Genomic DNA, 14,588 nt, shown 5'->3' on the forward strand with positions numbered 1-14,588 from the left:
TACTAAATGTAAAAAACAAATAAAATGTTTTATTATTACAAGTAAATATCTCTATGCAAAAACAAAATCATTAAATAGGCTAATGATAATACTAATATTGATAATCCCTCAAATGTAATAAATCTGTGTTTGACATTAAAAACGATGTTTGATGTCTTTGCCTTCTAAGAATTGTATTGAATTGTATTGTAAATTATGATTTTTTTAATTGCGATTTTTCAGTTAAACATATTTTGTAATAATTGTTTTTAAGTTTGGCATTGTGTTTTTTGGGCGGGAATTGTTTTCCATGGCGACAGCTGTAGAGAAGGTGGTGACTAAAAAAAGAAACGGAACGTTTGTTTTCGAAACAGCGGCGGAATGTTTAATCAGACGGACCAGGGACAACTAGCTAGTTAGAGCCCAGCCTGAGTTACCTTCACAACTAGACATCTTTGTGATAGTTGACTGTTTTGAACGAGAGGTGAAGACATCCCCGCCGAAGATGGGAGTACCGAAGTTTTACCGGTGGATATCAGAGCGGTACCCGTGTCTCAGTGAGGTGGTGAAGGAACACCAGGTAGGACGAGTCCGTGTTAGCGTGCTAGCCTTAGCTTAGCTTGTTTCAGGCTATCATCATCCATCAAGAGAAGGAAAAAGGAGGCCGTGAAACTTTTATCAAACGTAGCTAACACACATTTAACCCTGTGACTGGACGGTTCTCCTCATGTGAAAAAAACAACATACATTTATCTCAGTTATTTGGTGAAAATAAACTCGACGTGACGCTTCATTTCCACGACTTAACCGGTTTTGTCTTGTGTAGATATTAACATGTAAACAAATCAAAGTGTGTGTAACAAATTGAAAGGGTTTAAAGCAGGGAGTAAGTTCATCCAGGTTTTATTGTGTTAGAGTTCCTGGCCTGAGCAGGACTGTGTGTATTTATTGTGTGTACTTTAGGTTTTGTTGACGTGAAGCACTGTGTGACCAGGATGCAAATAACCTTTACATACCTCCGTGTGTCAGCCTCACTGCAGAGGACCTCATGTTATTTACAACACAGTTATATAAATGAATATCTGATAACGAAATTGAAGACAAGATTGTCAAAGTCGTATAGATTACATGTTCATATTTTCATGCCATGTTGTCGAAGTGTTTCGTACTTTTTGATCATTATGTACGACCTGTTTTGAAATGAGACTGTCTCTGTTTAATACTGAAGTGTGTTTTATTTTGAAGTGAAAGCAGCCAAAAGACAGAACTTTGTCTAAGTTGCCAAATACATTCACGATGTTTCAAGACAGTGTGCCGGAGTTTGTCTGCAGTTCAGTTAAAAATAAGAAGAATTTCACTTCTGTTTTTCCTCACCATAGTATCCAAACAGATATCAATAGAGTTGTTTTGTTTTTTTTTACTCTGATCATCAGTTTGAAGTTCTGGTCTCGTTTATTCAATAAACACACGTCAACAGAGATATTCTGGCGAAGTGAGAGAGTTTGTTTGCTCTTTGTTCTTCAGGCTTGAAGAGTTCATTTACTTATGATTCCTGCACATTTGGGTTTGTCAACGTTGAAACTGTAAAAAACTGACGTATTTCAAACAGTCCAGAAGTAGCGGCATGTTTTACTGGTCATATTTCAAGAGTATCCCTGAGTATACTGACCGAACACACGGCGGTCGTATTGGTCATCATCGACGTGCTCTGTCGTTCTCTCTTCAGATTCCAGAGTTCGACAATCTCTACCTGGACATGAATGGGATCATCCATCAGTGTTCCCACCCCAACGACGAGGATGTCCACTTCCGCATTTCCGAGGAGAAGATCTTTGCGGACATCTTTCATTACCTGGAGGTTCTCTTCAGGATCATCAAGCCTCGCAAAGTCTTCTTCATGGCGGTGGATGGCGTGGCGCCCAGGGCGAAGATGAACCAGCAGAGAGGCCGGAGATTCAGGTAGAGAGCCAGGCGCGTGGTGAAATGATCTGGTCTGTGTTTTTGTCACTGACACGGCTTCCTGTTTCAACCACGAGCATCAGCGATCCTCACTTTAAGCCCTCTTCTTTGAACCTCGAAGAGCCAGTTTGAACGGGACGCCAGCTTTTCTTAAAGCAACCAAATAAAGGAAGGGGATTTTTTTTCCAAACATGCCTTCAGCGTGATGTGAAGTCTCAAGTGTAAATTATGACTCATTTGCTTTTAGTTCTCCGGCCCAGAGGACAGCTCTGTTTTCAAATGTAGTCACTCAGTCTCTCTGCACTCATTCTTTGGTCTAGCAGTGACGTTCGAGGTACAACGTTTAGAAACCTCGAGCCGGCACAGACTGCCTAATAAGGCAGGACGGACCCCAAACACACCAGAACTAAAATGCAATATTTGCTTTGGTTGAGACTGAAGAACCCAGACTACAGGCAAGAGAACAGCCTGAGACTGTGACGTGATCTGTCTTTATATATATGTGTGTGTGTGTGTGTGTGTGTGTGTCTCTAGGTCGGCCAAAGAAGCAGAGGATAAGATCAAAAAAGCCCTGGAGAAAGGAGAGGTGCTACCCACAGAGGCTCGCTTCGACTCCAACTGTATCACTCCTGGTAGGAGATAACCAGAATGTTCTCTTTCTTCGACATGAAATGAATAAGAGTAATCTACGACAAACGATGTCCGACCTCCTCTTGTTCTCATGAGGGACAAAAGAGACGACGTGGCATCTCTGAAACCATTTAGAATCAGTAATATTAAAGAAACGTGTGTCGGCTTGTTCCTCATCGTCCTAATCGAGAACACATGAAGAGTGCGTCACTGTGTTGTACTCTGATCAGCCTGAAGGGGTTTATTTAGGCCTCTGATCCGTCATTGGACAGGACGCTCCGACAGTCGGATGCTCGGGTCTGCGTTTGGATTCTTGTGAAGAAAGGAAGTCGTTTGGCGAAAGCAGGGTTTGATTGACAGCTTCATCCCCACACGGTCCCAAATGAACAGAAATCCAAAGAGTCCTTCTGTCCCAGCTCATCTGCTGCTGTTTCCCTCTCTCGCTCCAGAAGTCCGTCCTGTTTCCGTTTTCACAGCTGAAGATGTTTACAGCTTTTTTATAACTCCCCTGTTGTGATTTGATGAAGGCTGTCGGTGACTCATGGGCGTGTTGGCTGCTTTATCAGGAGGTTTAAGGTCCACCTCAGCTCCTTCTTTACTTTAATAGAGTCATTATTTCCAATATGGCCACCGCCATTATGGGCTTCCAGACAGCCCTTCACAATCCAGTGGTTGACGTCCCTCAGATCTCCTCCATGTTTATACACAGTCTCTGCTTCCTCCATGTAGACACAGATTATTCATCTTCAGTTTATTAAATGTGTTTTCTGTGACGACCGTCCTGGATTGAACTGTTTTCACACGCCTGTATTTCATCCAGAAATGAAGGTGTCTGTTCTGACAGAAGCTGGGTGAGCCGTCTTTAATGGCGTTTCCTTTTTCAGGTACCGAGTTCATGGTGAGACTTCAGGAGCAGCTCAAATATTTTGTCCACAACAAGTGCTCCACCGACAAGCTGTGGAGGAACGTCAGCGTCTACCTGTCGGGTCACGAGGTAGCTACACACACACACACACACACCTCAGAACACAGACAGACAGACAGAGTGTGAGAGAGAGAGTGTGTATAAGAGAGAGAGAGAGTGTGTGTGACAGAGTGTGTGTGTGTGTCGGCTTCGTCCTGAGTCCCTGCGTTTGTCTCCCTCACAGACTCCAGGAGAAGGAGAACATAAGATCATGGAGTTCATTCGCTCGGAGAACGCCAGGCCGGGTCACAACCCCAACACCCGACACTGCCTGTACGGTCTGGACGCTGACCTGGTACGCTTCCTGTCCTGTGCACTTAGACAGAGAACTGCCCTAAGCCCGTCTGTGACGCTCACCCCGCCCTGCCCTCTGTTTTCTAGATCATGTTGGGTTTAACCAGCCACGAGCCAAACTTCTCCCTGCTCAGAGAGGAGGTCCGCTTCGGGGGGAAGAAATCCCAAAAAAGGTCGGTTTCCAAAACTCTTTAATGAGTTGTTTTCTGGAGTTTTGTCTCTCTTGTGAACGCTGCTCTTTTCTTTTTCCTTCAGGATAACGGCTCCAGAAGAAACGACTTTCCACCTTCTTCACTTGTCTCTGATGAGGGAGTACATCGACTATGAGTTCTCTGGACTCAGGGTGAGACGAGCAGCTTTTTTGTTGTGTTTCATGGTCATAAGTAACTCCTGACCTTTTACTGATTTGTCTCCTTTTTTTTTTAGAATCACCTCGGCAGTGATTATGACCTGGAGCGGATAATAGACGACTGGATTCTGATGGGCTTCCTGGTTGGGAATGATTTCATCCCTCACCTCCCTCATCTTCACATCAGCCACGATGCTTTGCCCCTGCTGTATAAGACCTACATCAGTGTCCTGCCCAGCCTGGGCGGTGAGAGCACCCCATGTCTCTACACTTAGTTCCCCTGGTACAGTAGCATGTGTGTTATGATCCTTCTGTCAGACACCAAGCTGAAGCCTCTTTTCTCACTCAGGTTATCTGAACGAGAACGGACATCTCAACCTCCGAAACTTTGAGAAATACCTGGAGAAGCTCGCTGAGGTGAGAGGAGATCAGGGATGTTCTCTTTGTTAAGACAAAATGGAAATTGCCGATGTTTTTCAAAATCAAAAAAATGGGGGGGGGGGGGAATCAAATGATGCTACAAGAGGAAAACAGACTAGTCTGTGCACATCCGAGCAGATTCAGGTGCAGGACAAAAAAAAAGAAGTCTAAACTGAAGGAAAAAGAGAAACGTTTGGAACCAAAAGAATCTCCTTCAAGATGCGAACAGGGAACATAACATCTGCGGCGCGGCTCAGTTAGGGCCCTCTTCACATCGTAATAGAACAAATGCTTTCTTTATGTTACTATGAAGCGTGCTCAGTTTACAAGCAGACACAGGCACGCACAGTCGTGTCCGCGTCTGCACACGGAGAGCCTGACAGCTCCTCTGTGGTTTATATTGAGTCATGTGACTCGCACACAGCTGACTGCTCATGCTCGCTGTGCCTTCATGGGAGGCCACTCTGCCTTTGTCTGGTCTTCGCTCACACAGCTGAAGTGTCTTCCCTTTAACGGCCGCGGTGTGACGTTCACTGACCGCTGTGAGGATAGGAATATCAGGTACCCAAACAAACAAAAAAAAAAACACTATCCAAATCGATTGTCTACTGAAAGAACAATCAGTGGAATATTCGGGTCCCGCCTGAGTTAAAGGTTATTTGGAGGATGATGGTCTATAATCTTTTAGTTGGATAAAAAGGGGGAGGGGCCAGCCGTGCACGCCCATTTATCTGAATGTTACAAAACCAATCTGTGCACACGAGGTCACTCAACCTTTGACTCATCAAACTGTCTCTTCTCTGGTCCAGTTTGACAGGGAACATTTCAGTGAAGTGTTTGTGGACTTGAAGTGGTTTGAGAGTAAAGTGGGGAACAAGTATCTGAACGAGGCCGCCGGATTGGCTGCAGAACAGGAAGCTGCCAGCAGAGACTCCAAGAAGGAGGTCAGTCGAAATATGAACAAACATACACACACGAGTCATCTTTTTAAAGCAACATAATCATTGTGTGTGTGTGTGTGTGTGTGTGTGTGTGTAGGATTCAGCTCTGTGTCTGGCCGATATGATCACGTCAGAAAAAGGTCCTGCAGCGGGGAAAGGACCAGCAGGAGAGGACGAGGACGAGGAGGACGACATGTTTGAGACGGAGTTCAGACAGTACAAGCGCACCTACTACATGACCAAGATCGGCGTGGACGTCGTGTCCGAGTGAGTGTCGAGACGCACGCGTGCATCACACAGGAATAAAAAAAAAAAACAGTCCGTTTTTCAAATCTCCACTGGGGACTTTGAAGCTCAGTCAATAATGTTTTCAGCCAAACTGAATTAAAGAGTTTGGAACATTCCAGTGAGCGAGATGAACATATAAAAATCTGATCTCACTGTTCCAATCCCTGATCTCATCTAGAAGAGATGCTTGTCAAAGGTTAGCGTGTCACATATTCAGAACTTTTTACCGACTCTCAAAAAGTGACAGAAGTCGTTATTGAGGGAAAAAAACCTCATTATGTGTCATTTATCTAAAAATGTTCTTTCAATCTGACGCTTTGTCATTTTCAGCGACTTTCTGGCCGGACAGGCCAAGTGCTACGTGGAAGGAATCCAGTGGATCCTTCACTACTACTACCACGGGGTTCAGTCGTGGAGCTGGTGAGAACTCCTCTCCTCTCTCTGTCATTTACAGGAAGTCTTAAACTCATCACTTCTCAGCCACTCTTTAATGATGTGGCGTCACCATACCTCAGTTTAAACCTGTCTATAGCTCAACATATTTCAGTGTTTTAAAGATCCCCAGCCATCGCTCAGGCTGGGGGTGACCCTGATGACGAGCACAGGAGCGAGTAAAGTTGATCTTCATCGTGTTTGTGCTGCAGGAGCTTTGTCTCCTCCGTGTGTCCTGCAGGTCGGCTCAGCTTCTTAACTAGAGAAGAGGCTCATTGAGTTTCCAAATCACTTTTTTTTAAGACTTACACAGACGACAGCACAGTTTACAGTTTCACACAAACAAACAACAATAACAAATATATCAGACCCAAATAACGACTTTAACCAGCAAATGTCTGTCAGGATCGTCCACCAACGCGTCCAAGTGTCAAAGATATACGTCCAGTTTGTGAGCCTCTCCACCTTCACCTCGAACTAAGCCTTTCCTTTTTACCACACGCTCAGGAACACAGTGGGGATTTGATCATATTTAAATTCTGAAGCTTTAGTGATTTGGCTAAAAACAAACAAGGAGCCAGTTTTCACATTTCTCTGGTTTGATTTTTCCCTTCATCCTTTGAATCACGTGTGTCTCTCTCTGCAGGTACTACCCCTACCACTACGCTCCCTTCCTGTCTGACATCAGGAACATATCAGAGTTGATGTTGACCTTTGACCTGGGGAAACCCTTCATGCCTTTCCAGCAGCTGTTGGCGGTGCTGCCTGCTGCCAGCATGGAGCTGCTGCCTCAGGCCTACAGGGTAACACGCTCGCATCCGTCTGTCATATCCACCAACATAACAGCACAAAGATGACTTAAACAGGATGTGATCAAGATCTTTACTCGTTGTTTTCGGTGTTGCAGCAACTCATGACCAGTGAGAGTTCCCCCATCATCGAGTACTACCCTGTGGACTTTAAGACGGACCTGAATGGGAAGCAGCAGGAGTGGGAGGCTGTGGTTCTCATCCCCTTCATAGATGAGGTTCACACACACACACACACACACACACACACACACACACACACACACACACACACACACACACACAGACACTTCCTCTAACACAGTGAACTGTGCACGCTCATGACCGGTGTTTGATGTTGTGCTCTCACTGTGCAGCGGTGCCTCCTCGCAGCCATGGACCTCTGCAATCACCAGCTGACCAAAGAGGAGAGGGGCAGGAACTGTCACAGCCAGTGTGCTGTGTACTCGTATGACCAGGAGACAGACTTCACTTACACCTCCAGCGTGCCTCATCTGTTCCCCGACATCGTGCACTGCCACGTCAGGTACACACACACACACACAGACACACCCGGGAGCAGAGTGCTCCAAGACCGAGACATTTATGCACATTACATTTACATTGAATTCACGCCGTACCGTTCCGATCCGCTCGGTGGAAACGGAGCTTAAAGGATCCCGACCGAGACCATAACTATCGATGGAAGTCGACTTGGGCGTGTCATTGAACGCAGCACCGGGATGGTTGCAGCCGTAACAAGGAGATAAAACTCCCAGTATGAATGAATTAAAGTTCTTCATTATTTCAGAAAGAGGTATTTTCCTTCTCATCACAGCTGTCTTGACTTAAAATGCAGAGTCTCAGACCGAGACGAGACAAAGTGATAGAAGTTCTCTGACACTCGTGCACACACAGACAGCTCTGATAGGCTGCAGTCTTCTGAAGTCAGCTCTCATCTCAACGTTTCAGTCTCATGCACCTCATGTGAAGTTACACTGTGGAAGTGATGATTCAGTGTGTTTATGCAGCTTTAATCAGAAGGAACGACTAAATAAACACAGCTGATTATAACACGCAGGCTGAAAGTTGTTTTTTATTGATATTCTAAAAAAACAAATACTGATAATGAATTTCTGTTTTCAAGCCGTGCAGCATTAAAAAGTGTGAATGTTGATTTTCTCTCTCACACACACACTCATGTAAAGAAAAGCCGTCATCAGCCGGCTTTTGACTGAACGTCGAGCGTCTTCTTTTGGTCTGTCACAGGAGAGAAGACATCCCCATGGACGCGTGGCACGTACCGCTGAGCCACCGCAGCAGAGCCGTCGACCGCTCGGCTCTGTACTTCTGTGGTTTCCCAACGCTGCAGCACATCAAACACAAGGTGTGTGTGTGTGTGTGTGTGTGTGTGTGTGTGTGTGTGTGTGTGTGTGTGTGTGTGTGTGTGTGTGTGTGTGTGTGTGTGTGTGTGTGTGTGTGTGTGTGTGTGTGTGTGTGTGTGTGTGTGTGTGTGTGTGTGTGTGTGTGTGTGTGTGTGTGTGTGTGTGTGTGTGTGTGAATTAATAAAAATAAGACAGAAGATTAAAAACAATAAGTATGGACATACATATGAAAGTAGATGTTCTCTCTCTCTCTCCCTCTCTGTCTCCGTCTCTGTAGTTCTACAAGAAGAAGGGTGGCGTGGTGGTGTTTCAGCAGAGCAGCAGAGGGGAGAACATGATACTGGAGATCCTGCGCAACAAGGACGACTCAGATCCTGTGAGCTTCTCTCTCTGTTTACTGCAAACTGTGGACTCGCACACTTCTTCATCAAACCTGTTTGATTAGGTTTGAAAGAAGGACCTGAGGTAGACAAATAAAAACCAGTTCATTGGAGGTTAACCAGACAGTCAGTAGGATCAATAATGACTGGAAGTGATTGGTAAACATTTAGAGTAAAATGGCCTGCAGGGCCCTGTGTCCACCTGACTCCGCCTCTTTTGTGCGGCTGACTTAAAAATCTTTTCAGAAAGTCGCTGTTGACATCACATGTCTTGTACCCACTTCCTCTTTTTAAAAAAAGATCTGACATGAAGAACGTACAGTAAAAAGTAACAGCGGACGGTTGTCATAGAGACAGGACAGGCGCTCCTGAGCGCCCCCTGTAGGTAGGCCTTGAGTTTGCTGAGATGGCAGTCAGAGCTGGTTCCTCTGAAAGAAAACAGTGTAGAGACAGCAGCAGAGGCGGACCTCTCCAGTCTGAACACATGGACGTCTGTTCAGTGAATCCTGTCCGGATGTGTCAGAGATACGAGGCAGCTCTTTAACGTCCTCGTAGACTCAACAGTCAGGGTGTAAAGCACTTCAGATACGCCTGCGTCACTTAAACAGGAAGTGAGAGAAAGTTCAGGCTCCTTCTCGTCTGCGCTCAGCCTCACCTTGTTTTCCTTTCAGGTGTGCGATGATGTCGCCGCCCAGGTCCTGGGGAAACCCGTGTTCGTCAACTGGCCGCATCTGGAGGAGGCTCGTATCGTCGCTGTGTCGGATGGAGAGGTCAAGTAAGAACGAGCGGCTTTGTGGAGTTAAAGTTCACCGGCTTTACTCTTCACCTCGTTATCAAGATCTGAAGTAACGTTTAGTCACTGTGGAGGATTTCACTTAACAAAACTCTCAGGCACACTTCATTCATCCAGAGGGGGAAACTCGAAGCACACTGTAGCAGTAGGAAATATAGAAATATAAACATAGAATATGAAATATAGTTGACGGATACAAAGTTATGTGCCAGCACCGGGGTTTACTGAGGTACAAACTAACAGACATCCAATGTATATGAATCAAATCTATAATTCAAACATTGAAGTCCAACATGTGCTGTGTGTGTAGAAATAACACAGAAGACTTATCAAGCTTTAAGGCTGGTTCACACGGCAGGAGTTTAAAATGGTCGGCCAATTTCCCAAACCTCAGAGACCACACACACACGGTGATAATGAATCAGAGGTTTCACAGTGTTGGTCGTTCAGTGTGCGGCCACACGGCGACATCAACACGCAGATTTCACTCGTGAACGTCCCCCGATCAGACGGGCAATCTCGCAAAACCTCTCGAGATCAAACGTGATTTGATTTTTTATTTTTTTAATTATTATTCTCCCGGCGTTTCCTCGCCGCTACGCCACCTCGTGTTGTGATTGGCTACGCGTCACAGTCAACAGGCTCGTGCTGGGCACCACACACACGATGAGAAGTCGGGCCAAAACAATCCAACATGTTGAATATTTGAGATCCCGATTTGAGATCGGAGCGGTCCCGACATTCTTCCGACCAGACGAGAGCAGTCTGAACACACGGCAGGATGATCTTATGATGATCGGGGCGTCTGTAAGATTATCAGAAGGGGAGAATCGGGGCCAAAATTGGCCCGTCAGCTACACAGGATCTAAATACTAAAGTTGCGAATAACTTTCTAAACGGTCAGTGAGTCTGTTTGTTACTATCAGGAACAAAGAGCAGCTTTAGATCTGTTGAGATGTTTTAGAGTTCGATGGTCACAGATCTGGATCAGGCTGCACAGTCGGCCCTGATCTTTTTCTCTCCACCACCGGGGGGCAGCACTCCTTCTTCAGTGAATGTGTTTGTCGGCGCTTCAGTCGTCTCTCTCCGTCGTTGGCAGGTTTTGTCTGGATGAACCTCCAGGCGTCCAACGAGTGTACGACAGACCGTCCACGCCTCCTCCCACCAGAGTCATCAGTCTGTCTGACAAGGAGCAGAAGGACTGGGTGAAGGACGTCCAAGGAATCACTGAATAGTAAGCATCGTCATGGGTTCCGTTTGTGGCGTTAAAGGGGGTGAAGCCCGGGGATTCACGAAGGAGCGTTTTCTGTCCTGCAGCTTCTTGAAGAGGAAAGGCATCACGGTGAACGAGACGGCGGTGGTTTTGTACGGACAGACGCTGACGGGAAGGAAATACGTCCCGAAAGCCAACGGCGAGGTGGAGCTGGAGAAACAGTGGTCCAAGCAGGTCCTCCCTTTCGCCTTCCAGACCGTCGTTAAGGTACAACACACACACACACATACACATACCAGGTAGACATACACTTCCATCTCGTGGTCCAGCTCAGTACGGTTCAGTAAGCTTTTATTGGTCATTTCCATCGTCGACCAAAAAAAGAGATCCGTACTTGTTGGGATGCTGCAGGTCCCGATCCGGCCCTGAAGCTTCCTGTTATTTACCGTTTCCTGTTCATCTTCTTCATCGAACTTCTATTAATAGCGGGCTACACTTGTTGGGCTGCTGTGATGTCACACTGTTATCTCCATCAGGCTGACACTCCGCTCATCAAATAAGGCTAAACACAAGTAAGATCAGAGTTTACCAAACTGGGGCTTCAGAAGACCTCCATGACTCCACGACTGTTCAACAATAACTTTCAGAACTGTTGAGGGAAGTCCTCGTGTCCACACAGGGTCAGTGCTGGCTGCGCGCTCATTGAACACAGGTGAAGAAAGGTGCTAGCGCTCGCGGCTAGGTGGACACGGGGCCTGACACGTAATGACTTTGTGCTAAAGGTCTGCTTTATCCCAGCAGGGCACCAAGGCTGCATGAAGAGCCCAGCACAAGCTCTCCACTTCAACCTTTGAAATAAACGTTTCCAAAGGCATCAGATTGTGTTTGTAGGTTATGTGGAGAGTTCTAACTTCTGATATTTAATACGAACAGTGACAGTTCAGGTGTTCATGTTCAAGTAGTGTAGATCACTTCATCAAACATGGATCAAAATGTTGACCCATGTTTCTGGACGCCTGAGATGATGTCCTCAAGTGTCACAAAGAGAAACCTGTTTGAGTGTCAAAGAGAAGAAGGAAGACGAAAGTTCTCAGGATGAAGAAGCTGGAATCCGACTCTTCGTTCATCGCCTCGTTTCGTCACGTCTTGTTGTTCTTCTGTTCTCTCTCAGGACATCCAGGCCTTCTACTCGTCCATGACCTGCTTTAAGAGCTTAGACGAGCTCTTTCCTCCCTCCACCTCCGTCTTCATGGTGGGAAACCCGTACTACGGCGCCATGGGCGAGGTACGTGATGACTTTTCTGTCCGTGGTCAGAGGAGGAAGTCATGGGGTTAAATACAGGAGCCTCGCAGTTTATAACAGTCTGACATGTTGACCGCCCTCTTTAATAACAACTCTTTTTTTTTTATAAACCAATCAACAGGTGCAAGATTCCAGTGATGTCATTAAAGAAGGTCGGGTGCGAGTTGTCTTCAATGTGCCTCATGAACCACAGCTGGAGGCTCTCATCCAAAACCAACACGTAAGAGACGCACGAGTGGAAAGAAGAGTCTTCTAGAAGCTCTTTCCTGATCCCTTTCTGTCCCGTGTGACGCCTGCCTGTGTTTGTGTTTGTGTAGAAGTACTGTGTGAAGTACAGCCCCGGATACGTTCTGGCGTCTCGCCTCGGCATCACCAGCTACCTCGTCTCCCGCTTTTCAGGAAGCATCTTCATTGGCCGAGGCTCCAAAAAGAAGTGAGTGCTCAGTTTGTTGTCTTCTGTCTCCACCTCGCTTATCTGAGCGCAGACTTCCTTTTTACCACTGTTCCCATTTTACTGCTCAGTCCAGTGTGTTCGGACAGTGAGAGGTTTACTTCTTTCTTAATGTGTGTGCTTCGCTGCGCTCCGTATCTGTTCCGACAGTCCGGAGCAGATACACGAGGCTTCTGTTTTTACCCAATGCTGGAGGAGGACGACGAAAAAAACAAGCGGGATGGGAAGTCAGACACCAATACAACTTTAAAACATCCTGATTATTTCCACAATAAAACACTCACAATAACTGTACACGTGTTTATGTGTCGATGAGGATTATAACACATGCATCGTTTCATCTCAGTGAATCTGTTTAATTACCGCTCTCTGCACTCCAGCTGACCGGCTGTGCTCTCCGTACGCTGTCACGCCCCGGAGCGGACACACAATGCACACGGATCAGGTGGAAGTGAGGCGTTAGAGAGAGCGCCTGCAGCAGCAGGCCTGGAGAAAAAGAGCTGCTCGACCTTCTGTGTGCAGCCGCTCCGAGGACTTCGATGTAAAAATCGTTGTTTTTTTTTTTGTTTTTTTTTGAAGGGCACTGATTTCGTCGCCAACGCTCTCGTCAAACAGCCAATCATGAAGTGGATCGATCGGATCCTCCCTTTGTTATTCAGCTCTTCAAACAGACGAAGCAGGATGACATGCATCCTCTGTATGCTTCATATCTGAGAGTGCTTTACCTCCTTCACTATGAGCATCAAAGAGCCAGTGTTGGTCATAGAGCAGCAGTTATCAACGTTCTGTTGTCATAGAGACGAGACACCCGTGCAGCACTTTATCCACGCTTTACATCCTTAGAAGATCCTGCCAGGCGGGCGCACGGTCTGACATGTGCTGTAGTGGGAGTGATATTTGTGTTTGGCGTTAACACAGATTCTTCCTCTCTGTCTGCAGCCCGTGTGGGGAGCAGAAAGCCAACGTTGGTCTGAACCTGAAGTTCAACAAGAAGAACGAGGAGGTTCCCGGGTACACCAAGAAAACTGAGAAGGAGTGGCTTTACTCTGCTGCTGTGGAGGAGCTGCTGGCTGAATACCTGGACAGGTGTGTGTGCGACAACACTGGCACTACCTGTCCTCCTCTTATCCTACAGACAGCAGATCAGTCAAACTAATCTTTCCCTATTTCTTGCTTCTTCTTCTTTCTTTTTTTTTCTCCAGATTCTCCGAGGTTTTCAACAGCGTGTCCAGAAACAGCCACGATGATGTTTTCTACGAAGACGACATCTGGCCTGGATTGGAGCAGAACGGGTAAAACACAGATCACATCACTTGTTGCGGTTCATCCTCCTGTAGCTTTCTTCGTCACACTTGTTCCCAGCACTCAGTTCATAGAAAAGAAAGCTTCACTACTAAACTCTCTGTGATTGATGGATTCAACACAGAGCGGAGAGGGTCGCTGAAATCGTGGCATGGCTGAAAAGTCACCCGGTGAGCTCCGTCAGCAGGGCGTCCTGTGACCTGCAGGTGCTGGACTTGGCCATCGTGGAGAAGATTGAGGAGGCCGTGGAGAAAACAAAGGTAACAAACACACACACACACACACACACACTCTCACTCTGTCAGTGGTCTGACTCAGGTGTCACTGTTCTCCTCTCAGGTGAAGAAGAGCACCAAGAAAGTCCGTGTGACGGTCAAGCCTCATCTCCTCTTCAGGGTGAGAACACTCAGTCTGCTTGTATTCAGGGCTTTGGATTGTTCGGGCCTTTTGGAGGGATGTTAAAAGAAGGATGTAAACACTAGTTTTATCCTTAAGTCACTTATTGAATCATCGTTAGTTTATGATCCCAAACAAAGAAATCCTCGACTTCCTGTTGGCTACATGGCGCGATTTTTGTTGTTGGTGTGGGTAAGATACAACAGCTTACTAAATGCTGCAGGCATTTTATTTATATATATATATATATATATATTTTTTTTTTTTAAATATATATTTATATTTTTTTTTTTATATATATATTTATATAGTAGGGTGCCC

The 14,588-nt window shown here is 46.2% G+C and overlaps 1 protein-coding gene across 3 annotated transcripts; it reads left to right on the forward strand.

Annotated features, from left to right (window-relative positions):
• Positions 1 to 323: 323 nt before the first annotated feature.
• LOC306826449 (5'-3' exoribonuclease 1-like) lies at positions 324 to 11,702 on the forward strand (the record flags this gene model as incomplete). Of its 3 annotated transcripts, none has more annotated exons than XM_079347798.1 (21): positions 325 to 559; positions 1,706 to 1,938; positions 2,473 to 2,570; positions 3,453 to 3,562; positions 3,717 to 3,827; positions 3,914 to 3,999; positions 4,082 to 4,169; positions 4,253 to 4,421; positions 4,525 to 4,592; positions 5,405 to 5,539; positions 5,634 to 5,803; positions 6,155 to 6,244; positions 6,903 to 7,059; positions 7,164 to 7,283; positions 7,422 to 7,591; positions 8,314 to 8,431; positions 8,707 to 8,805; positions 9,481 to 9,584; positions 10,702 to 10,836; positions 10,920 to 11,082; positions 11,617 to 11,702. In XM_079347798.1, the coding sequence occupies exons 1-21, from the start codon at positions 485 to 487 to the stop codon at positions 11,632 to 11,634; spliced, it is 2,517 nt and encodes an 838-aa protein (XP_079203924.1). In that variant the 5' UTR covers positions 325 to 484. The 3 variants fall into 3 exon arrangements, with proteins under 3 accessions (XP_079203925.1, XP_079203924.1, XP_079203923.1); XM_079347797.1 differs by having other exon boundaries at positions 11,614 to 11,700; XM_079347799.1 differs by lacking the exons at positions 6,155 to 6,244; positions 6,903 to 7,059; positions 7,164 to 7,283; ... (5 more) ...; positions 10,920 to 11,082; positions 11,617 to 11,702 and having other exon boundaries at positions 324 to 559; positions 5,634 to 5,807.
• Between the last annotated feature and the right edge of the window lie 2,886 nt (positions 11,703 to 14,588).

This window comes from Symphodus melops (genome assembly GCF_947650265.1).
Source record: "Symphodus melops genome assembly, chromosome: 7".
NCBI lineage: Eukaryota > Metazoa > Chordata > Actinopteri > Labriformes > Labridae > Symphodus > Symphodus melops.